The sequence below is a fragment of the Mangifera indica genome, chromosome 1 (assembly GCF_011075055.1).
Source record: "Mangifera indica cultivar Alphonso chromosome 1, CATAS_Mindica_2.1, whole genome shotgun sequence".
In the NCBI taxonomy this organism is placed as follows: Eukaryota; Viridiplantae; Streptophyta; class Magnoliopsida; order Sapindales; family Anacardiaceae; genus Mangifera; species Mangifera indica.
In genome coordinates, this window is record NC_058137.1 from 18,865,201 (window position 1) to 18,892,471 (window position 27,271).

A 27,271-nucleotide genomic window follows, 5' to 3' on the forward strand; every position below is an offset into this window, starting at 1 on the left:
CCCTTTAATGAGCTGGCTTGTGGGCTTTATGTAGGCTAACTCAAAAAATATTTTTTTATTATTTTTTAATTATATAAACTTAATTTTTCAATTATTTTGGTCTACTAAAATAACAGGTCATACCTAATGGGTCAACCCATCCAAAAAATTAATTAAAAAATTAAAAAAAATTGTTAAATAGTATTAAACCATGTTAGCTAACCCATGGGTTTTATCTCATAGTTTAGGGCATGATCTACTCAACCTGTTGGGCCAAAAAAGTCATGCTTGTGTCAGGTTGTGGGTTGACCTAGCCTATTGGCCTTCTCTACACGTGTATTTTGCTTTACTTAACATATTTCTTCATTAAATATATTATACGCATATCAATTGTTTGAATGATACAGATCTTTAGAAGATCAAATTATCAAAGCATTCCTTATATACATGATGCTAATTGGGCAATGATATCTTATAGTAAACATATTGAATATCTCCATTGACTATTATCAAACGATATTAGTATAGGTGACTTTATGTGAAATTTATATCATTAGAGTATTAGTGTGAATTAACAGTTAGTGAATTATTTTTTTGAAAATGATTGATTATGATGAATCATATGAATATTTAATGTGGTCAATGATTCATTGTAGGATCATACTAGTGTACCATTGATTTTTAGACCTAAAATGTCATAATTACATCCAAAATGAATGCGTATATATCATATGATCTATAAATACAAGGCTATTCATGTTCATACATTGTTCATATGCAAAATCGAGTAATACTCACTAAGGAATCTATTGGTTTGAAATAATTTGATTTTAAGTTTCTAGACGAATGTCAAAAAATATCAGAAATAAAAATCTATGGCCAAAGTATAAAGAAAGTCCCACAAAAGGTTGTTTGTGGTGTCACGTTCTAATATATTGAAATAAATCATTTTTAGATGTCAGCGGATACTTCTCCAAACCTAACATCTATTTTAAGTTTTTCAACACCCTTTGCCCATAAATTCAAGTCATTTCAAGTTGGAAAAAGGTTAGACAACCTACTGTTTCAAGCTATAATCATTTTCTTCTCTAAAAGCCATCATTTTCTATCTCTAAGCTTCAAACTCATACTCTTTAGAGAATTCTTATACTTCAATTGTGTAATTCAGCCTTGTGAAGGCACTTTTACATTTTAAATTAATATTTAAATTATTATGGGCAAAATCTCAAACAACTATTCTATTCAATGAAATTTCAAATAAACTAGTGTATAAGTTTGATTGTTTCTAGTGAAATTTCAAACTTGTTGCTTGAAAAAGTAGATGTAGGAAGCCTGAAAGAGAAAACTATAAACACTGAGCACTTTTTAACATTTCTTTTTATTTTTGCTCATATATTGTTATTGTTTAATTTATTAATCGTGCTTAAATTTTAAAAGATCCTATTCACCCCTCTCTAGGAACACATTAGCCATTAAAGTGCTTTCAACTAGTATGTCATATATTGTTAGTATATGAATGTTTATAATGGTTAGGGCCCTTTTACCAGTGTTAAACAATTGTTAAGATTTTTCGTCAATAACTAATGTATGTACTTTTGAATATTGTGCAAGATAGTCTATGATAACGATAGTTAGAATAAACTATATAATTTTATTATCCAGTATAATAAGAATAACTGAGAGTGTAAGGATTAAATATAGGAAAATTTTTAACATTGTTTGATCCCCTGATGACAAATCTATATTGCAATTATGTTATTAATAACTTTGAGAAAGTATTCTGACAAAGTTTATATCATAAGTACGAAATATGAATATTGCACGGTTCTCTGATTGAGAGTTGAATTCAACTTAAACCACTTGACACATGAATGCTTTTGCTTTCTCTTAGGTTTTTCTTTGATTTCCCTAGCCTTATAATGGTCCTTCATATATATTGGACGAAGTAGTGGAGTTACATACATCTAGGTATTGCATATGAGCATTCCTAATTCAAATTCAAATCTATAGATTTATTTTTATTCTAATTATGTTAACAGTATGATTATTACAATGACAACATGATCCCAATTTAATAGGAGACAATTGTTTTTTTAAATGAAATTCGATACGTTGAAAATTATAACAGTCTTGCTAAGAATAACCGCTCATTTACTAAGCACTAATTATTTTTCCTCTTTCCTGAAAATTATGCTTGGATTAAATTATTTTTAGAGTAATATTATACATATTTACTGTAAATACACAAATAGATACACTTTATTTATGTTATCATACGATTGAGTATAATTTTATTTTTAATTTAAAATTAAAAAATTATATAATAACACACATAAAATATATATTTATTTATATATTTAAAATAATAAATGCGAATAGTTTTATTATTATATTTGAGGATGTGAGTTTTAGTCTAATCAAATTCATCAATATCTTTCAGTTTTACTGTGTTGATGCTTTGATAATTTTAATTTTAATGACATAATAATTTCTAATTACACTAATTCTCTATTTTATAAAACTTTTACCTTTAAGGGCTGTTTGATTTCAAGATTTAAAAATTATTTTGGTAATCTATTTTTTATTTTTTTATTTGGTTTGTCAGTAATAAAAGATTATGATAATCTTATATTATCAATATTGATTTGACAGGTAATATATGTGATAATCTGATTATCACATTCACCTTATGTATTAAAAGATTACCAATGTAATTTTGATTTATAATTATATTATTATTTATTAATTTTTTGATATAAAATAAATTTATTTTTAATTAATAAAAAAAATATTTAAAAACAATTATATTCAAGGGTATTTAAGTACTAGTATTCTTTTATTACCTTTAACAAAACATAATAATTATTTATACCTATCAAATTCTATCAAATATAGTAATCATTTATACATAGTATTATTTTAATAAGTAATTTATCTTTAAGGTAATCTTTCTATTTTAATAATAAAATATTACGTAAATCAAATACCCCCTTAATCTTTACATAAATCCTAAATATAAATTTCCAAAATCAAATATATACTTTTAACTTCAAATAATTTTCTTGATTGAAATGTATTACTAACACTATAGAAAAAGTAATAACGCAACTGGTCGAATTTGAAGATGGAGAAAAGAAAAATAAGTGTTAAATTTGAAATAAAACATTTCCTTTATTTTAAGTACAGTAATTTAAACTTTGATACCTGAAATTCCAAATAAAGACAAAAAATAGAAGAAAACTACGAGCGTAATCAAATTGGAACTTCAATCTCATATCCTCAGATCTTAAGTCGTACGCAGGCGATCTTTGAACAAGTTCATTAAATAGGCCCACAGAGTTGCTTTCATGCAGGGCTGGGCCTACTTTTTTTAACGTTTTCAGCATCATAAAGAGTGCAAAGACATTTTTAAGTTTTAATTTTGGCCGAATGACTAATTTACCCAACAACGATTTTCCACTTTTTAAAAATAAAAAATCAATTTATTTATCTGTCATTCGTCTCCATTAATGAGAACGGGTTGGTTTTACGATAAATAATTAATTTATTATTTTTAGTTAAATAATAAAATTGCATTTACTAATAACACAAAACAAACAAAGCACAATCGATCCGGACATGATCTTGTTATATCTCATTTTTGTTTGTCTTATTACAGCCGGCATTGTCATTGAAATTTTTCTGCAACTCCAACTAAGTTACTATGATCGATTATAGTCTTCATCGTAATCTACTTCTTTCATGGTGGACATTCTCTATATACTCTTTTGAATAATAGAAAGTCAATTGATTTTTTTTTTTTCAGAATAAAATAGGATTAAGATTAGACATGTTAAACGGATCGAGCCATTTTAAATCTCTTTTTTGGTATAGCCTATGTGGTCCAATAGTAGGGATGACAATTTGGACCCGATTTTAGGGGTTTCGACCCTCTCCGAAATTAATGGGGAGGAGATTTTCCGATAAAAACGAGAAAAAAGGTAGGGATGAAAATGAAAAAAAATCCTCGTAATCGAAGACGAGTTGGGGACAGGGATACATATGTCCTAGGCTGCGCCGCCCCGCCCCGCCTCGCCCCCTAAATCTAATATATTAATATAATTTTTTTTGAACTATTAAATTCTATAAACTTTTACATTATAATTTATTAAAATCATAACTTTAATTTTACTAATTTTTGAATTATCAATTATCAGTTTTTACTAATTTCTAAACTATTAATCTAATATATTAAAAAAACCTCAAAATCTCATTATCATAAAATGCAAATGCACCAAATTAATTAAATTGGAAGTTGTTACAAAAGTTTAATAAATTATAAACTTTTACATTATAATTTATTAAAATCATAACTTTAATTTTACTAATTTTTGAATTATCAATTATCAGTTTTTACTAATTTCTGAACTATTAATCTAATATATTAAAAAAACTTCAGAATCTCATTATCATAAAATACAAATATACCAAATTAATTAAATTGGAAGTTATTACAAAATTATCCTAAATCACATACATATTTACTAAAAACTATAACCTTAATAATTTTTATTACAAAATTGCCACCAATCTTTTAACCCTAAATCTAAATCCCCTTTTCCTTCCATTTTTCACTCCACAGCCGCACACTTCCTCTGCTAGCCAAAGGTTCCATTTTTCACTCTATAGCTGCACTGCATACTCCCTCTCCCAACCAAAGCTTCTTTGCTTTGTAGTTGGAGGTAAGCTTCTTCCTTCCGTGATTGCACTGTGCACTGGCATGTTCTCAATTTATATGATATTGCATCATGTCCAAGGTGATAAAAGGCTTTTATGAAATTAGTCTTTACCTTGATAAGCTGCTTTTATCATTGGATTGATAGAAGTAGAACTCTTTTTTAACTACATTGTTGTTTTCTTGGTTCCAGTACATCTTTGTCGTGCTTGTAAATTTGCTTTAAGTTTCTTTATTATCCATGTCTTTGCTCTGCTATTCCTTTAGAAACGATTTTTTAATAGGGAGAAGGACTATTTCCCACCTAACTTTTGATGCGTTTTCAAAATGACACCCACGATAGATGAAAATCCACTTTTCTCACCCATGACCAAATTACCATCCAATTTTTTAGTTAGGGACAGGGGCAAAATCATCATTTACTATTTAAAACCTTAAAACTTTAAAATTTAAACGTTTCCCCCTCCAGGTTTTAAAAACTAATAACTAACCCATCCTCAAAGTTTGAAAAATTTAGATTTTACCCCCAGAGTTTGCTTCCTTCTCCGGCCACCACCGATGGCCGACGCAATCGATCGATCTTCCATCTCTGACTACAAAGGATGACGAAGGACGACCCTTCGTCGTAGCGTCTGGACGATGCAACGAGCGACGAAGGACGACGAAAAGTCGTCCTTCGTCGTTTGGGTGGAGCGACGAAGAGAGACCTCTTCGTCGCACGGTGGTACGACGAAAAGATCTCTGTCTCTTCGTAGCACGGTGGTGTGACGAAGAGATCTTAGTCTCTTTGTCACATCGTGCGACGAAGAGATCTCTGTCTCTTCGTCGCACCGTGCGACGAGGAGATAAATATCTCTTCATCATACCACCGTCGTCCCACCAGGAGAAGGAGGAGGCTGGAGACGACGTCGAGAGATAAAGTTGAAGAATGGGGGTGAAACTGCTAGTTTTGAAAGTTATGAGGGGTGGTTGTATTTTGAAAAATATGAAAACCCTAGGTTTGAAGGTGAAAATGTTAGTTTTCAAAGTTTAAAAACTTTAGGTAAGGTGAAATGTTAGTTTCTAAATTGAGGGGTATTTTTGTCATTTCATCTAACAAAGGTAAAATGGATATTTTATCCTTATACAAATAGATATCATTCATATTAACGGCTCATGGGTGGGAAAAGTGAATTTTCATCTATCATGGGTGGTATTTTGAAAACACATCAAAAGTTAGGTGGGAAATAGTCCTTCTCCCTTTTTAATAAACCTTTTCTTGAAGTTGTTCAATATATTACACTTTTACCTCTTTTGTCCTACATATTGACTTTCTATGATAGACATCTTTTTAACTTTTATTTATTTAAAGTGTTTCTGGTGACTGTTGTTATACTTTTGCCATGTCATTGAATTTTAAGGCATAATTTAGTTTTAGTAAAAGTAAAGTTTATTGATTGTAATTCGCATTATGGGTTTTAATATTTATGTTATATATTAACTTGTATTTTAAATTTTAGACTATTTGATAGGAATGTCTGTTGAAAACTCTTTGGTTAATAAAAGAAAAAATATTGAAGATGTTAACATGCAAAATTCTCAATCCTTTAAAAAACTAACATCTTCTGAAAGTGGTCCTCATACTGCAACTCCGGTAGGAAGTAATCAGATGTAATTGTCTGTTGATGAAATTAATAAATCAAGTCAGGAGTTGGATAGTCCTTGTTCAAACCCTCTTCAAATTGCACTTGATAATTCTCTTGTTACTGATCCTACTGGAAGGTGTAAATCAATTATATGACAACATTTTAAGAAAGTAAAGGTTGATGGAAAAGACAAGGCAGAGTGTAACTATTGCCACAAACAATTGGTTAGTGGAGGAAAAAATGGCACTAGATATTTACATGATCATCATAAAATTTGTCAAAGAGAAAATATCATGATGTATCACAGAAGTTGCTTGTGGGATCCCATAGAGAGAATAATAAGTTGACATTATCCACTTATCAATTTGATCAAGAGGCAGGTAGAAAAGACCTTGCAAATATGATTATATTGCATGAATATCCTTTAAGCATAGTAGATCATTGTGGGTTTAGGAGATTTTGTAACACCATTCAACCTTTGTTCAAGATGGTCTCTAGAAACACCATTAAGAAGGATATAATGAACATTTATGATGTTGAAAAGGGCAAGACAATGAAATTGTTAAACAAAAATTTAGGGAGAATTGCAATCACTTGTGATTTGTGGATTGCAAGCAACCAAAACAAAGGGTACATGACTATTACAACCTGCTTTATCGATAACAAATGAGAGTTACAAAATAGACTTATAAGGTAATTTTTTTTTAATGTTTAATGTTTTTTAATATATTTTGTTAATATATACATTCATATATATATATATATATATATATATATATATATATATATATGTATTCAGTAAACAATTTTTTGAATTATAAGTTTGTTTATGTTCATGCCTTACATACAAAAGATGTGATTTCTAAGGTATTGGCTGATTGCTTTTATGAGTGGAATATTGATAGAAAATTGTCCACATTGACTGTGGACAATTGTTCCACTAATAATGCAATTATTGATGATATCTTGAATAAATTACCACATTCATCACTTATGCTTTATGGTTCATTGTTTCATATGCGTTGTTGTGCTCACATTCTCAATTTAATTGTTCAAGATGGTTTATCTATAATTAGTGATGGAATTGTAAAGATTCGAGAGAGTGTTTCCTTTTGGAGAGCATCACCTAAAAGAGAGCAAAAATTTGAGGAAACAGTCAATCAGTTGGGCATTCAAAGTACAAAGAAGTTGTCTCTTGATTGTAAGACTTGTTGGAACTCAACTTATCTTATGCTTAATACTGCTTTGATTTACAAAGAAGTTTTTTTTCAGTTAAAACTTCGTGAGCCACAATATAAATGTTTACCAACGGAGGAAGAATGAGATTTTGCATAAGATATTTGTGGAAAATTGGAAGTATTTTACAATGCCACTCTATTATTCTCTAGTACTAAATTTCCGACTGCAAATAAATATTTTCCTAAAATTTGTCAAATCAAAATTCATTTGGCAAAATGGCTCATGTGTGAGAATGTCATGATAAAGAAGATGGCTGCACAAATGATTGAAAAATTTAACAAGTATTGGAGTGTGATTTATGGTGTTATGGGGGTGGCCATTGTTTTAGACCCTAGATTCAAAATAAAATTGTTAGATTATTTCTTTCCTTTGATATATGGAGATGATGGCAAAGATGAAATAATTAGAATTCAACAGTATTGTCATGATTTGCTTTATGAATATCAACTGAAGCATGAAAGTAGTACAAGTCAAACTTTGTTTGCTTCATCTCCTTCTCAATCTAGTTTTTTGGTGATGAAGAGTATCTAGCAGATTTTGATATGTTTATTGAATAAGAATCAAGTAATATCTTGAGAAAGTCAGAACTGGAATGTTATTTGAAGGAGCAACTTCTACCTAGGAGTCCAGACTTTGATATATTGACTTGGTGGAAGTTAAATGGGCTTAAATATCCAACCTTGCAGAGGATTGCTCGAGATATTCTTGCTATTCCAGTCTCTACTGTTGCTTTTGAGTCTGCTTTTAGCATTGCTGGAAAGGTAATAAGTCCACATTGCAATAGACTTCATTCAGGTACATTGGAGGCATTAATGTGTTCTCAAAATTGGTTATGGGCTGACCTAAAAGGTAATAAAATGAATTTTTATCAACTTTAATATAAAGTTAATAATTATTAGATTTTGTCTTTAATTTTTTTTTTATTTTCTTGAAAAGTGAAGAGTCTTGTTTGACAATCTATGATGATAATGATTCATAAGATAATAAATATTTTTCATTAATCTCTAAAATATTGGTTTTTAAAATATTGCAAGAATTTATTACCTATTTTTTTAGGTGTTGTAGTTGATAATTGATGACATGGATTTGAGTTTCACTTTCCAACCTTGATGTTTGACATGTAAGTGGATTTCGATTTTCTAGTATATTTTAATTAGTTTAATATATTTAATTACAAATTCTCCATTCCACTACTAATTCTCAGATTCAAAGGGCTGCAAAAGGTAAATGGTAGAGGAAGAGAAAATGTCGTAGGACTGCTAATAAATTAAAAAAACTATAAGGATGTGATGATAATGGGACCCAAATTTCTTGTGTGAATAGGTTGAGGTAGGGACCACCATGTTTTAAAAGCCAATCTTGTCCTCGCAATCAACTTAGCGGATTTGCTTCCTAATTTACTTGTAATTGTGATAACTGGTAACTGCCCACCCCTTTTACAAGCAGTGACTTTACCCGTGTGATTCTTGATTTTAACTTTAAAAATTATTTTTAATTCACGTTTTTATTGTAAATTATATTAGAAAGAAAATTAATAAAATAATTATTTCGTCATTCAATGATATCTTTAGAATAATACCACTAAATAATAACTGGTTTATGTTTTTAAACGTCATTCAATGATACCACTGAATAATAAACTGAAAGAAACAAATTGTTTCTTGAGATATCTTTAGAATAATACATAGAATTTCGAAATCTCCTCGTTTTGACTGTGGTGTAATACTAGCATTCTTTGCTCCTGAAGTACGGGATTGGACATGAATTGGGGAGTTGGTTTGTGTAATTTTTTCATGTTATTTGCACTGTATCATTGTCTGAATTGTTGATATAAATTGGATTGAAAGCTGCAGTTGAAGAGGGTGACAACTCAAAGACTGATCATAGTTAAAGCCTGAACACATTAACAGTTGTATTCAGAAACAACGGATAAACAAAACTGAAGAAGGAAAGATGGGCTAATCTTTCTATTAATGTAAATGACTGCATTAGTGTAGTGCTTGATTCTTGCATTCGAAGAGAGTTTCAAGCTACAAAAAGGGAAACTAGTAAATGTGTTTATTTTTGTCATACTAAATTGTACAAATTTCATCTGTGTTAAAGGTGTTTTTTTTTCTTTTCTTCAAAAAGTCAAGTTTTTGGTTTTCATATTAAATTTGATGAGTTTGGAGTTGTTTATTGCATATTCTTTAATGATGTTTGACAACCTTGATAATTGCATATTGTTAGATTTTTCAGTTGTGACATGTATTTTTCTTGAAAAATTTTGTAGAAAAGTAGCAGATAGGCCAGGGGATCCAGCTAAGTGGAGTGAGATTGCTGATGTTGTAGTAGCATTGTCTATTACAGTTTTTGCTAATGACTATATCTTTGAGTATGATGATTTTCAACGCATTAAAAGTGCCAGATATTGTCTAATTGTTTTCTTATTTCTTCAAACTTCATAGTGTGATGGAATTGACAATGTCAATTTATGAAGCAATGATTTGGACATTTAATTATACATATTTTATTTTATATTATAGGAAAATGTGCTTGAAAGATTTAAATATTTTTTATAAAAGGTGGAACATTGTACAGAAGTTGTGAGATCTCTTCGATATATATATTTTTAATTAATTTCATTTTAACAAAAAAGATACTCTTTTGTAGTTTCGTAAAATTTATTTATTGATTATTAGAATTATTAATAATGCACTATTGAAGAGTGTATATTCATAAAATATTGAGAAATTAAAATTTATTGACTTGGGTATGGGGAGGGGATTTTTTCCCGCGGGGACGGGGAAGGGAAGGAGATTCTTTGTTTTCCTTGTAACAGGGACGGGAACGGGGATTGATATCCCCTCCCTGCCCCTCCCCGTTGCCATCCCTATCCGAGTGCAACTCGTGGGTAAGTCCATGGGTTATGCAGATTATGTTATGGGTTTATCTGACTTAACACAATACTGTACACAATTTTTTAAAAAAATTATTAATTATTAAAATTATTTATTTATTCCTTATTACGTAGAGAATCTAAATAATTTACGTAAAAAATCAAAAAATATTAATTAATATTATAAAAAATTAAAAAAATAATAAATTTATTATTAATTTTATGAGAAAACTAAAAGATAATATGGATAATCTAAATTTATTAATTATTTGTCATTATTCCGATAAAAAAGAACTAAAAGATTAGTATGAAAAATTCAAAAGTCATAATAAAAATTAATACAAAATTGAAAAAAAATAAAAAATATAATTAATGGGCCCTTGGGTCAAGGGTTCCATACAACATGACCTGTTATAGCATGTGTCATATTATAGGGGTATATATTTTTATAGATATAAAAACCCTTGATTGTATGGGCCTTAGGTGTCAAAGTTGGCTCGACTTGATACGATCTATTGCTCTATCTAGTTGAGGTGAATTATGAGAGTGGAAAGGTGATGGAACCCTTGCAAGGAACAGTAAGAAATAATTTGAATTTGTTTAATAGATTGGGGAAAGATAGATAACTTTCTATATTTCTTCTTAACAGAAAAATTGAAAGTTGTGGAGCTGTTGAAGATGAGGGCCACTCAAAGAGTACCATAAAAACAGTTGTGATAGGACCAAATAGTGCCAGAGTTATCAAATTTTTAACAAGTGAATATGAAGAGACCGAACAAGGGAATATATATAAAGAGGCTCTTCTTGTTTTCAGTTGATCTTGTCCTAAGGAGCATAAAGGTAAGGGTGTGACAACACTGTGGTGATAATAGTTATGGTAGGGATATAAGTGAAGCTGATGGTTGAAAGTGAGTGTGATTTAGCTGAAAACTGGGTTTTCTCAATTCATCGGTAACTATCAATTAATTTAGAAAAAGTAATTAAGATGAAATATAATTTATTTGTACAATTATGAGTGTAAATGATATTAATCCTATTAATGTTCAATTTTGGAGGGTGGTTGGGAAATAAACTTTTTAAAAAATAAATAATTTTTCCCACCCAAGATTTGACCTAAAAACACTTTTCACCTCTATATTGGTACAAATAACACTTTTTTTTTTTAATCCAAAATGAAACTTTGTAAAAAAAAAATTAATGACATAAGGGAAAATAATAATTTTATCATCTATTAATTTTAAATAATATAAAAAATAGTTTTTTTATTCAATCCAAATGTTTTAAATATGATAATTTAATTTTTTAAAAAGCTTAAAAACTCACAAATCAATCTCTAAAATTTTTTTAAATCCTCATTATTTTAAAACTATTATATGACCTCAATTGTTGTAATATGACATTTATACCCATAATTTCTTATATTTTGTTCAATCCTTTATGTGTGTAAGTATCATTTTTTAAATTATTTTGGACATATTAATATTTTAAAAATTTCCAAAAGATGCCAAACTTTTTAGAAATTTTTAATAATCCTTTAAAAAAATTTTAAAAGACCTGCAAATTTTCAAAAATTAATATTTACCTCATAATAATGATTGTTCAACAAAGTCACTCCTATATATATAGAAAGAGGAAAAAAATGGGTAAGAGTAAAGAAAAAAAGAAATAAAACCTTTGACAAATATATTTGACGCATCATATACACACATCCCCCAACAAAACAAATATATTTGCAATATGTGACACACAAAAAAGTATGAGCCATGTAGAAAGCCAACATTCATAACACAGTTCTTCTCGTATGGTAATGCCAGCGAAAAACATCATTTATTCCTTACATTTATCGAAGAAAACAATGTTTGAAACTACACGAAATAGAACTGAAACCACTATGAATAAGAGATTCCCGTGATTCAATATTCATCCTCCTAATTGTATGTGATTGTGAGAATAAAACTGGTTAACTAGAGGTGGATGATTTCATTGTGTTAGCAACATCAATGACAAATCGGTATCTAACATCAGCTTTCACAAGACGCTCCATGGCGGTGTTTACATAATCTATAGGGATAACCTCAATATCTGCTGTTATCTTATGTTTTGCTGCAAAATCAACCATCTCCTGAGTCTCCTTCATTCCCCCAATTGCACTACCACCCACGATCTTCCTCCCTGCAATCATTAACCATATTTCAATTAACTAAATAAAAAAGCCACACCAATTGATTGCAAGCATTGGCATAGTTTCATTAATGCTCACCCAGGAGCAAAGGCAAAGCCGGCAGCTCTAGTGGCTTCTCCGGTGCACCAACAAGAACAATCTTTCCATGAATTTTCAGTAGTCCTATCAATGGCATCAGAGGGTGCTGTGCGGATACAGTATCGATAATCCCATCCATTGAGCCCATTGCAGCCTGAACAGCCAACAAAAAACAACATTACGTGAATCATAATAAACACAAAATTGCTAGCTTTTTAAGTCATATATATACCTGCATCTCATCTTGGTCACGGCTAACTAAAAATGAGTCAGCAGCAAGATGCTCAATAGCTTCCTTCTTCTTGTTAGGAGAGGTGCTAATCACAGTCACCTTAACCCCCATAGCTTTAGCGAATTTGACTGCTACATGGCCTAAACCGCCAAGGCCAACTACCCCCACATGCATACCGGGTTTGTCGAGTCCATAGTATCTCAGAGGACTATAAACTGTAATACCGGCGCAGAGCAGAGGGGCAGCGGCATCAAATGGTAAGCTGTCAGGAATACGAACAATGAAGTGCTCATCGGCAACCATAATATCGGAATAACCTCCATATGTGGTGGTTCCATCGTAGTATGTGCCACCATAAGTTAGTATCATTTTGGCGCAGTAATTCTCAAGATTGTTAGCACAGCTGTCTCAAGAGCGGCATGATCCTACCAAGCATCCACCCCCCACTCTGTCTCCAACTTTGAAATTTTCCACCTTGCTCCCAACCTCAGTCACTACGCCAACAATCTCATGCCTATTATAATTACCCCTTTCAGTTGAGTTTCATGAGTTTCCAAAACATTGGTTATATAAAAGTTTTAAATGGCACAATTCATCAAGGTAAAAAGAAACTTGCCCCGGAACAAGAGGGTATGTAGAAACCCCCCAGTCGTTTTTGATCATGTGAAGATCCGAATGGCACATCCCACAATACGCCACTTTGAATGCCACATCTTTCTCCCCCGTTGCCCTGTTTACCAAATGGTTGCAACAAAGCGTTACATAAATAAAAATAAAGTACTAAAAAAAAAAATACAAGGATCATGGTGATGGGACGAGAGACAAAAACCTCCTGAAGAAATTAAAGGGAGAGAGAACACCAGAAGTATCCCTGGCCGCCCATCCAAAGGCCTTCTTTTGATTCACTTTCTGCTCATCCAACGTCCCCATGAAGCTTCTCCAATCTAAATTTCTTCCTTCAAATGGTATATGCGGCTTTTGTTGGTTACAGCGACGGAGTAGTGGCCTTTATATCTCGTGTAAAGTGAGACATTACTGCCCAAGGATTACGTATTTGCTGAGCCAATTATGAAGTCTGTAGGTGATTCTGAAGGGAAAAACTGTTTTGGGCTTTTTGTGGTGTGCATATAATTTGCGTTGCACGAGAAGGAAAAGTCACGTCTCACACATTCTAATATCTGTTGTCGGTACCCAGACCTTTTATGTACGTTTTGGTTATCATAATTCAAAAGAAGCTATCGCCTTTCCTCTTACGGATGCGACAAGTCGTTGATAATTTATAATGACATCATGTCTGGCATAGCCCTACGAACCTCAATCCATCTACAACAATAAGAGATGAAATCCTTAAGGTCCAATCAGCCCACATGAAACAAATGATCCAAAGAACTCCATTAGTTCCTTCTTCAACTTTTCCTTCTGGCCCATACTATATTGCACCACCTTCTTTATTACCTAAAGAGCCTCAACAGTTTTCTTTGAGTCAATTCAAAGATTATCAATGACTTGTTGCAAACTCTTCCATTTTCATTTTTCTGAGGGATCTCCAAGTATGTTGTAACCAAGTACTCCTACTTTGTGGAAAATAGCATCATAGGTGCCTTTAGGAGTAGCAATATCCAATTGAACGATTCTAGACAAGGTAGGCCAACTGGTAATGAATGGTGGCCATCGAGATTTGACCTTGTGGGACTACTCCTGAGACTTGGATTTGAAACTTCAAAACGTGGTATAATTGAGGATCATTTAATGACATGCAAAAGTTTGGAAAGAGGGTAACCATAATTATTCGTACATTCAAGGTGGTTTGAACAATTTCAAGATTAGCGTACTCGTAATTAGGGAATCGAGTATCTAATAGAGTGATCCTAGAAGTGATTAACAAAACTTTTTTGTTATGGAATGTAAGAGCAAATCGAATTGCTTCAAAGTGGTGATAGGTATATCTTTTTGCAATCCATTCGTCGATAAAATGAGTTAGATATGCCAAAGTGACATTGTTTTATTGTGGTAGTTGGTAACTGATAATTACTGTCAAAGCCACGTTATTGTATATCTTTCCCAGATATACCCAAAAGAGAATGTTCTATCATCCACTACTGTTAGAACCCAGTCTCTTTCTAATGGCTTGCACCACTCCTTAAACACAATCTGAAACTATCACTTTAGTTCCTTCTTCATCTCTTACTAGATATTTTTCATATAATATGGATAGTTTCTATGAAGTAAAATATCTAGACAGTGAATTCAGACTCTCTCACATTAATATTACTTTTTTATATCTCTATCACAATTGTCTAAAACCCCTCACCTATCTGAGAAGGACCATAAACACAATTATTCACGCATCCTCCCTATTACTTTAAAATTATTTAATTATATATTTAATTAATAAAATTTTTTTATGCATAATATTTGTCCCATTTTTTTTACATCATATTCGACAACTCAACCAACTCTCTCAAGCAAAGGTTCACGTTTGACAATGACGAGTGGAATACACATATTCAGTATCCTAAATTTTTGTTTGAGGGGCCTTTACAACTTCACAATTATTTGTCAATCAATAAGTGAAAACTTGAAATAAAACTATTGAACATTAAACAATGGAAATAATATAAAAAAATGTAATAACACAAGTAATTTTTACGTGGAAACATCTCTCAATGTAAAGAAAGAAAAATATCACGAGATGTTATAATCCATTTAAATTTAACATAATTAATATTGTTTATATAAATTATAATATGAGAAAAACATTTTACAAAAATTTAAAGTTCAATCACAGTTTTAACACAAGTGAAACATATAAAGGTTTACAAAAAAAAAAAAGATTAAAATTATCAAAATTTGTCAATCTTTAAGTTTTATAATTCCAAATCCAATAATCAAAATTATTTAAAGATGAAAGCAAGTTGGAATGATATACTTGAAGATCTTGACTTTAACACCATTTTTCATTTCGCTATATTCTGAAAGCGTTTAATAACATATTTATTATTAATTGTAGCAAAAACTTTCTTTTCAATGTAAACCACCAAACAATTGTTCATCCACTCATCACTCATTCGATTACACAAACAATTCTTCATAAAATTCATTAAAGAAAACACTCTTTCAACTGTTACTGCAACCATTAGCAAAACCATAACTAATTTTATAAGCCGAAAATTTTGTTCGTAGGCACCATCCTTTTAAACTCAACCATTTTTTTAGTAAGGTTGGCAATCCCATTAATATGAGTGAAATTGGCATTGGAGCTAACGTCCTCATAATGGTTTTCAAGTTAATCATCAAGTAACCAAATATCATGTTAAGGAAAATCGGCAGGTTAGGATCTTGCAAATTCAAGTAATTTGTCTTTGTTAAATGTAACAAAAAAGTTATTTGGATCAAGAGATATCATTCATTGAAGCAATTTCATATTTACTATATCAAAACAATTATTGAGTTTTTTTTTTAATATTATCTAAAATTGTATTAATCAAATTTACCTTATAATGATGTTTATTTATAATTGGTGTAATCCCTTGTTTTGTCCTCTCAAAGTTATCTTCTATATTTTCTCGGATTGTTATGTCATTAATTTTGTACAAATCAGAAGTTGCTTTCACCAAGATGTTGAAACAACTGTCTTCATTTCTCATTTTATGCAATTGACCATTTGAAATTTGTACAAACCATATAACATTAAAAAGATCTTAATCTTTTATTTGTAATACTTGTGATAGTTCATTTGTGATTCCTAATAATTTTTTCATAAAAAATAACAAAAAAACAAATTCAAAATTTTTCATGATTCATAATAAACTCCTTACTTGGCTTTTGTTTTATCAATTGTCTCCTTCAATTTCAATCACCTTAAACACACTAACAATAGAAGAAAACAAGTTTATAACACTATGAATCATCTCCATGTGTGAAACCCAATGTGTATCTCCTAGTCGTTTAATAGTGCATTCTTGATTCAAACTTCGTCCCGTTTGAAGATCACCATTAGAAATCAAAGATACCACATATTCATGTTGTTTATCTCATAGAAGATCATTGAGTTTGCAAGATGTCGCTATAGCGTTTGATAAATTTGAGAGAGATTGAAAAAATTCACCTAATGTTGAATGGTTACTCACAACTTTGATTAGTGCTAGTTGAAGTTGATAAGAAATACAATTGTTAGTTTCAGATTAGGTTTTATTAAGAATGCTTTATTCAAGAATTACCAAATTAGTAAACTGGATTAGCAAGAAACGAAGAATAAAATCAGCATAAAAAATCAACAAGATAACACAAGAAATACTTGGTTCAGGTTTGGATTTGAAACCCTACATCCAAGGCAGAGACAAGGCTCTAGTCGTATCCACTATTAAACATAAGCAAATACAACTTATAAAACCCTCCGATCAACACCACGCACGACTACGGCACGCCGTGAAACGAAGTCCCAAACCAAACTTTCATCAAGACTCGAGACACTTACTCAAACGAAGTCCCATGCGCTAACGCCTAATAAGACAATTATATACTTAGGTTAAACACCCAATAAAAAGACTATATTACCCCTTTGCTCCAAATTACCACACAGAAGACATAACACTCCATAATGACTAAATTACCCTCTGACACATTTAAGCCACATTTTACAACAATGAATGTAGAAAGTTAATTTATTTTCTCTTAATATTAAACTCTTCAAGCCATTGTACTCACCCCTCATATTGCTTGCTCTATCATACCCTTGCCCCCTTAAACTTGTTAAACTCAATATATATTTTACAAATAAAGTATCTATTACAGTTTTCAAAGAGTGTACATAAGTATTCTTAACATACACAATCCTTATAAAACATTTAATAATACATCCTGCTTTGTCCACATATCAAAAAACAATAGCCATTTGTTCTTTTACTGTCACATTATGACATTCATCAATCAATAATGAGAACAGTTGTTTATTTCTCATAATTTTTTTAATAACTTTTTTGGTCATCAAACGAGCATAAACATTAGTCAATTCTCTCTAAATCTTAGGGGATGCCATTTTATGATTTTTTGGAGCATTTTCAAGTACAACTTTCTTGACGTCATCACTATGATTGTATAGAAACTTTAATAGTTCAATAAAACTGCCTTGATTTTTAGATTCAACTGACTCGTCATGACTATAAAATGTCAATCTTAATTGTAAAAGAAATCTAATACAATCAATTGACGCATTCAAGCAAATTCTATAATCCAATTTGACTTTTCCCTTAACACGAGCAAGATTTATGTCGATGTGTTAATTTTGGTTTATCAAATTAACACACTTGACATAACATCGATTATGTGTACTAGAAAGATCTCCAACATGTTGTTTCACTTTTGTTTTATCTTTCCAATTATTAAATCCCTTGCTTACAAATGTTTCACCACTTACTTGATCACCAAAATCAACTATTTCACTTTTGAAAAGTTAACAATGCAAACAAAATATTGCATCTTTCACCACACTATATCCAATCCAATTTAAACTTTTTTTGTACCACTCTGGTGTAAACTTACGTTTTATTTCTAAAAGGAGTGAAAGAAAAATTATGATATTTTGGTTGACTAGAACCTTTAAGCAAGTATGCTTTTTGAACTTCCCTTTTTTGCTTGTCGGTATAACAAATCTCAATATTTGGGATCCTTAATCCTGGATTAGCTTTAAGCTCGTCTAAATTGAACACCTTGTTTGAAGGTTAAGCTTTTTTTACTTGGTGTTGTTGTCACTGTTGTCAAACTTCTTCATTTAATGAGATTTGATTAACCTCTCTATCAGTGGAGTATCGATTGACCAATTTCACATTTAAAAACCTTAATCCTTATTGGGCAACAAAACTAACACTTTTTATTGTTGCTTTTTCCTTGTGCTTCTCTTTTTCAATAACATTTAAAAATCAGTTTAACAATACCTCATGTTTGATTCTAAACCACAACTAATCTTGATTTGACTGAAGTCAAAAGTGAGTTTTACGATGTCTTTTTGAAAACTTAACACATACCTATCAATATTGGACTCCTTTAGGACTATCATACCTTGTTAGAGTTGTACTAATTAAACGAGTATCTCCAATATTGTGAGATGTTTTAGTAATCCTCAGGGTAAACCTCTAATGTGGTAATCAATAATTAGCTCTTTATGGCAAACAACTTAACCTAATAGACTTCTCCCACTCAACATAGAAATCCCTTTATTCAATTGGATTGTTATCTAGGCTTGGGTGGTCCATAAACTTATTGGGCCAAAACCATATCCTTAATCAACAGTGAAAATTAAATATGTTATCTCTAACTATTAAAGTTAGAGCCAGTCATAACCTCTATTGTGACATTATTATTATTGTTCAAAATAATGGGTTATATTATAAATGAGATGTTATAACCAATGTCATTAGCAATAAATAGTTTGAAAACCTTATAAGTTATTATCCACAAGGGTTCCAAACACATCATCATATAATCACCTTTGGGTAGCTAATACGATATGCAATTAGGGCCATCAAACATAAGGTTATAGATAAGAAAAATAGATAACTTTTAGAAAGTCTATCACCTTTGGGCAAATAAACCCTTTAGGTTATTGCTCTCTTTTATACCAGAAAGAAAAACATATGTCAATTGAAAAGTTATAACCACCTTTGGATGAATTAAAAATTTCACGACCAATGTAATTCCACGAACACTTTATGCACCCATCAATTTTTTCACACACAATAACTACCTTTGGGCAAGAAATTATATGTATCAAATTGAAGAATGTTTTTTTTTCACCGAATGTAGAATTTTTGCAAGCTTCAATGCATGCACTAACTTGGCAATTAGACACTCTAACAACTTACTAATTTCTACTGAGACTAAATAATATTGTCAAAATTAAGATTTCATGAGATATAACACTAAATTATCTTTGACAATCTTAATTAATTATTGCAAAAAATTTGTATTAAGTAATAATCAAAATAGTTTTAAAACTTTATAAGTTGTACTTTATAATGATTCTTTAGTGCATTATTGTTAAATCACCTTTGGGCATGAGAAATAACATGCTATTAGGATCCCAAACACAATGTCACATACCTATATAAAGACTTTCAGAACATATGGTTTTGAAAGAAATATTACCTTTGGGCAAATAAAACTTTTTAGACCATTGTTCATCTTTTATTTAATAGGAAAACACATGTCAATTGAATAAGTCCAACTACCTTTGGGTATATTGAGTTCTTCACAACTAATGCATTTTCAAAATTAACCTTATGCGTTAAAAACCGAAAATGTATCATTGCAAAGGGAAATTTTGTAAGGCTCAATAATATACCACTTTGGTGATTACTATCATGAAAACTGATAAACTATTTCAATGATACTAAATATTATTGCCTTTAATAAGATTTTATGAGATACTTTACCTTATTGTCTTTGACAAACTTATTTAAATTGTTGCATTTCCCAATGAATAATAATCTTAACCTAATATAGTATCTTAGCCATACATGACAGAGTTGATACTTAAATTTGTCAATCCTAATAACAAGCGAGTACTTTATGCTATAATATTTAACCTAATAATTCATTCACCTTCAAATGGAGACTTACAAGTGTCTTATATGTCTTTACATGACACTACAAGCCATTCGCATGCTATCATAAATTCTTAATGAATGTCATGGATTGTTGCTTGTCTTTCATGAAGTTTTAACATGAATCCTTAAACTTTACGCTTGCACTTATGTGTCCCAAGAAAATTTTAAAAGCTTGTTAAATACTCTCATAAGACATTCGCACAACCTAATATATTCAAAAGGTCCTTCATGTCTGCACACACACCTATAAGATACTTGATTACATACAATTTCATGCAACCACTAGATTTAATTCACTATTCACATGCAATGACGCACTTTTATAAGACCCTACAAGTTACTTGCACCCACTATAAGCCTACAAACACCTTCAAAGATTGCCAATACACTAAACAAACCATTTCACGCCACTCACACATTACTAGGAAAGGTTTCATGTGTTGCATATGCCTCCAGATACACACTACACAAAAGAAACCCCATTCATATGCCTCACGCCCTTCCAAAAGTGCTCCACGTGCCTGAACGTGCCTTCTAATAGTGCTTATGTGCTTACATGCGCTACCAGAATGACTTACCTACCTACACGTGTAACAAATATTTTCGGACCTATGCCTATGCACCTTATCTCATTGACACACACTTTCACTCATATATTTCTTCACACATATGCACATGTATGATTGACATTGCTTCTTCAAGTTTATCATGTGTGTGGATACAACGCCTATATTCAGGCTGATCTAGCCTAGGAAACTTGGGTTGGATCAAAGCCCAATTACCTGACTCGATTTAATATTGACTAGGTCTAGGCAATTTGTTCACTTTACGAGTCAAAATTTGGGTTTTCCTAACTCCAAATTGACCCAAGATCTGGGAAAACCCTAGGTTCAAGATCTCCTCGTTACTAATGTCTCAATCTCTGGTCTTCAATCATCCAATTTGTCTCATACGTGAGGGGAAATGAAAGCCAGCTTATGGCAGTTATTCTACTAAAGATTTGATCATCGAATTTGAGTCAATACATCTTAACAAAGAAAGGAAAAACACTAACACTGATGACTCCTTATCGCTAATTCTGGCCATCGAGTTCGCTCCTACTATTAGGGTTTTAATTGGGCAACAAAGGATTAGTCGATGTTGCCACTATGTTCGTTGCAAATTAAGATAGAAAGGCAAACCTCACTGTGATTTTTCAGATCTGATTTCAGCTACAAACAATTTCAAATTCAAAATCAAATTAACCAAACTAAAATTAAACTTTTGAAAAACAAAATCATAGATTATCAAACGCTGATTTCAAGGTTTAATTGATCAATTTAAAATCCTAATTTCAAATAAGAACCCTAATTAAAAACCCTAATTGAAATAATCTTAATATGGTTTTTCAAAAAACCCTAAAATGGATTTAAACACCTCAATTTCAGAATTAATAATTAATAATTTTAATTTTGAATTTATGATTTCATAACTTAATGCAAACCGCCCTAATACTGCATATAAGATTTAATTTTGCATAAATTTGAATTAAATCAATTAATCCTAAATGACAAGATCTATGCATAAATTATAAAATATTGAATTAAAACTTTAGGGTTTTAGGAATAATTATATCGCCATGCAAATTGAATCTGAAAAACCTTTGAAAATCACTTGAAATTGCCTGTCGAGATCACTTCTCGACGTGAGTTGCTCTTCTACTCCATAAACCTCCTTTAATGACAGCTTTGAATGGGTAAACTATACTGCAATCATACTACATTAGGTTTTGGAACAGAGATCTAGCCAATTTATATCAGGTTAATTGACCTCCCATCATGTCTAATAAGCCTTGAGACCCACACTTGTGTTGTCCACTCATATCATAACCTTCAAATGTATTAGACTTATATTTATTAATCATTTAAGTCTATTTATAAACTGACATTAGACTATTCAATTACTCGATTTTATTAAATTAAAACCATAATTAATGTTAGCACACAATAGGAAATTTCTAACAGTACTATCTTGTAATGACTTCCTTTCATTTCCCTTCCCATCACTCCCTTCATTACGTGAAAACTTTCCTTTATTAGTTCACAGATTACGATTTTCCCCTTTCTAAAGTTAGACTACCATCCATGGTCTAAACTATTCGTTGTTCGTTGTCAAGATGTTAGTTGACATCTTTTTTCTCTTCGATTGAATTTTCATGCAAGCTGAATTTATTATTCTTGCCATGATATTGGAACACAATTCCTTTTTATGTCCATAGAGTCCACAATGAAAACAAATCTCATGCAAACTCTCGTATTCAATTTTGTAGCGTTTCTGGTCTAATTGGAACTTGACATAAATGGTTTCTTCAAATGCGGTTCAACACAAAGTCGAGCGAAATTCCCTTGAACAACCAGTTTTGTTGTGTTATCAACTCTGATGACTTTTCCTAATCCACTGCTAAGCTTTTAGAGAAAGTTCATGTCATAATATTCTAAAACAACTCCCAATAACCTTACTTAGGTAACTAGTTTATTTATTTCGGTCGTAAAAAGATCAAAATTTTGTTCCCATTTATGCACCGTAAGATGATGATTTGTGATAAGCGCCATTAACCATTAATTGCTTATAATTTTCCTAGGAGACAAATTAAATCACATAAAAATCATTGTTAACATCAATGACTTCTATGCCACCCAAGGGTAACCACAAGGTTTGAAGTCAGCAAACCAAAAAAGCATAGCAAACTCTCTTGCCAAGCAATTTGATAATAACATATCTCTTCCACGGTTGGCGCAGTCTTTTACATTATTTCTTAGAGATGTGAAAAATTAGGCAGAGAGGATCCCCTTTAAAAACAATGGAAAAGTCTTCCACTTTATCATCTGATTATTGTGATTCTATTTCTGAATTAGTATTTTTATCCATGAACCCTTCTTGATCATCCTCTGTAATGTCCTCAACAGTGTGAACTTGTACACTAATGGTGTTTATTTATTTTGTTGAATGAGTCAAAATTAGTCTATTAGTGGTTTCCTATCTTCAAGCAACTATTGATTTTGCTAGTAGTGGTTTGTTAATGGTTTCCTAATCTTCAATAATTATTAATGTTGTTAGCTATTTGACTGGTGGGTCTTACTTTGTTTGGTTATATACATACAGTAGTATGAAAGGAATAAATATAATAGAGTTTCATTCTTCTTTGTTCTCTGTTTTTGTTTTCACTAAGCATTTGTTAAAAATATCTATGAGAGTGTTCTATTACTAACATCTGGTATTAAAGCCAAAAGTTGTGAATGGTTCCAGAAGAAAGAGTGTTAGCAACAATTACTCTTAGTTCACTCAACAACAACAGTGAATGAGTAGTGAAGGATAACCACCGACAGTTTTGTCCAACTAGCTATTCCTCGCTTTAATGGTCACGATGACCATTAGAGCATGTTAATGGAGATTTTTTTAAGATCCAAAAAGTATTTGCAAGTTGTCTCAGATGGGATTATAGAACCAACAACCATCATGAAATTGATGAATGCATACAAGAAAAAGTTAGATGCACAACAACTAAAAGATCTCAAGGTAAAGAATTATCTTTTCCAAGCTATTGATTACTCAATCTTGGAAACTATTCTTTACAAGGACACCTCCAAGCATATTTAGGATTCCATGAAGAAAAAATACCAAGGTTTAGCAAAGGCTAAAAGGTAGCAGATTCAAACATTTCGCTCAGAGTTTGAAATGCTTCAAATGAAAAGAAGGGAATCAGTTTCAGATTATTTCTCAAGAACTATGAAAATTGTTAACAAGATACGAATCCATAGTGACAAGACAAAAGTGTAATTATAATAGAGAAGATTTTTTGGTCTATGACACCAAAATTAAATTTTCTTGTTTGTTCCATCAAAGAATCTAATTTTTTTACTAGTTTTCAATTGATGAATTGTAAAGTTCTTTGTTGGTTAATGAGCAGAAACTTAACTAGTAAGAGATAGAGGAACAAGTATTGAAGGTCATATCAGAAAATAGTTGTACATCTAAATGAGCTGATCAAGCATGAGGTCAAGGGAAATAGGGCACTGATTGTCGGAACAAACATCAACAGCACCAAGAGAATCAATTTGAAAGAAGAGGAAGAGGACTTAATGGCCAACACTTAAAGTTAATAGACAAATTTAAGGTAGAGTGTTACAAATGCAATAGGTATGGTCACTATCGTTCATAATGTCATACTAATCTGAATAGAGATCATGGTGAGAGGTCTAACTTTGTAGAAAAAAAGAAGAATGAAGAAGAAATATCCTTATTAATGGTCTTCCATATTCAAGAGAATACCTACAAGAATACATGGTACTTGGATATGGGTTGCAGTAATCATATATATGGAGATAGATTTGTTTTCCTAGAATTGGATAAATCTTTCTGCACCACAATAAAGTTTGGAGATAATTCTACTATTTCCATAAAGGGAAGAGGAAAGGTAACATTCCAAACAATACAGATTCTATTCAGACTATTTCTAATGTTCTTTTTGTTCCAGAGTTAAAAATGAAATTGCTTAGTATGGGTCAGATTCAAGAAAAAGGATATGAGATTATAATTGAAGATGGTGCTTGTCTAGTTCAAGATTCAAAGCATGGCCTGATTACAAAAGTCAATATGACAACAAATATGATGTTTCCCTTGCAGCTTCAAAACACCAATTATTCTTATTTTTCTACACTCATGAAAGATGTAGTTTGGCTTTGGCATTTCTAGTATAAACATTTTAACTTTAGTAGATTGAGAACCTTCTAGCAAAAATAAATGGTCATGGGACTTCCAAAATTTGAGCTTCTTTAGAAGTTTGTAAAGATTGTGTTGTCAATAAGCAACATAATGATAGTTTTCCAAAAGGAAAGTCTTGGAGAGCTTAGAAGGTGTTGAAACTAGTACATTTTGATTTGTATGGACCAATAAATCTAACATCTAATGGAACTAAAAGGTATTTGATTACCTTTAATGATGATTATAGTTGCTAAACTTGGGTTCACTTCTTGCAACATAAATCTAAAGCCTTATCAGCTCTTAAGAAATACAATGTGCAAGTTGAAAAAATAGTTGGGAGCTTCATCAAAGTTCTTCATACAAATCGTGGTAGAGAATACAACTCATAAGAATTTGTGGCTTTCTGTGAGAACCATGGCATTTAAAAGCAATTAACGCCAGCTTACACACCTTAATAAAATGGCATGAGTGAGAGGAAAAATCGCACTATCTTAAATATGGTATGAAGTCTCTTATCAAGGAGTGGTATTCCTAAAAAATTCTAGCCTGAAACGGTCAAATAAAACATTCATATTTTGAACAGAAGTCTAGCATTTACAATACAAAACATGGCACTGGAAAAAACTTGAAATGGTCATAAACCTATTTTTGACCATTTTAGTATTTTTGGATGTATTACATATGCTCATGTACCAGACCAACAACGAAGCAAATTAGATGAAAAAGATTAAACATGCATTTTTCTTGGTGTTAGTGATTAATCCAAGGCCTAAAAACTGTATAATCCTACTACTAAGAAAATTATTGTTAGTCGTGATGTTGTTTTTGATGAATAAAACACTTGGCCATGTAGAGAAGGAAAAATAGTAACATAGGGAAAGTAAGCCAACTCCAACAACCACAAAGACTTCAATAGAAATAAAAACAAAAATTAGAGCTAGATCTTATCCTCATCGTATCAGAAGAAGGCCAACATGGATGTCTGATAATGAAATTAAAGAATATAAGGATCTACACACTCATTTTGCTCTTTTTGAAGACTTTGATCCTATAACATTTGATGTTACTGTTAAATAACCAAAGTGGCAGAAAGCCATGGATGAAGCAATTGCTACCATCGAGAAGAATAACACTTGGGAGTTGATAGAACTTACAAAGTGATAGAAGGCAATTGGTGTTAAATGGATTTACAAGACTAAGTTGAAAGAAAATGAAGAAGTTGACAAATACGAGGCACATCTTGTTGCTAAAGGCTACAAGTAAGAATATGGTGTGGATTACACATAAGTTTTTGCTCTAGTTACAAGGCAAGACACAATCAGATTAGTGATTTCTTTGGCATCACAAAACTCATGGCCCATTCTCCAATTGGATGTGAAATCAACTTTCTTACAAGGAGACTTGCAAGAACAGGTATTTTGAACAACCCCCTAGTTATGTGAAAGTTGTTAGAGAGCATGAAATATATAAACTGACAAAAAGCTTTATATGGACTAAAACAAGCACCTAGAGCTTGGTATAGTTGTATAGATGCTTATTTTTTAAAGGAAGGGTTTCAAAGGTGTCCTTATAAGCACTTTCTTTACATAAAAACGGAAGTTTGAGGTAAAATGCTTATAGTGCGCTTATATGTGGATGATTTAATTTATATTGGAAATGATGATGGCCTGCTGAAAAAGTTTAAATAGTTTATGATGCTTGAATTTGACATGAGTGATCTTGGAATGTTGCATTATTTTCTAAGTATTGAGGTAGTGCAATCTGCTGCTGAAACTTTTCTTTGTAAAAAAAAATATGTGCAAGAAGTGTTAGACAAGTTTGAAATGCAGAACTACAATTTTGTTATGACTCTTATTGACAAGAGCTTCAAGCTTGTGAAAGATCTTGAAGGGAGGAAGGTTAATAGCACACTTTACAAGCAGCTTGTAAGAAGTCTAATGTATTTAACGACAACTCGACCAGATATTATGCATGTTGTTAGTCTTATCAGCAGGTTTATA

The 27,271-nt window shown here is 31.2% G+C and overlaps 1 protein-coding gene across 1 annotated transcript; it reads right to left on the bottom strand.

The window, feature by feature from the left end:
- Positions 1-12,235: 12,235 nt before the first annotated feature.
- LOC123216740 (probable mannitol dehydrogenase) lies at positions 12,236-14,063 on the bottom strand. The gene is given in 5 exon segments (XM_044637297.1): positions 12,236-12,607; positions 12,696-12,849; positions 12,928-13,441; positions 13,544-13,657; positions 13,757-14,063. Coding segments are annotated over 5 exon segments (1,095 nt in total). The 5' UTR covers positions 13,858-14,063; the 3' UTR covers positions 12,236-12,395.
- Between the last annotated feature and the right edge of the window lie 13,208 nt (positions 14,064-27,271).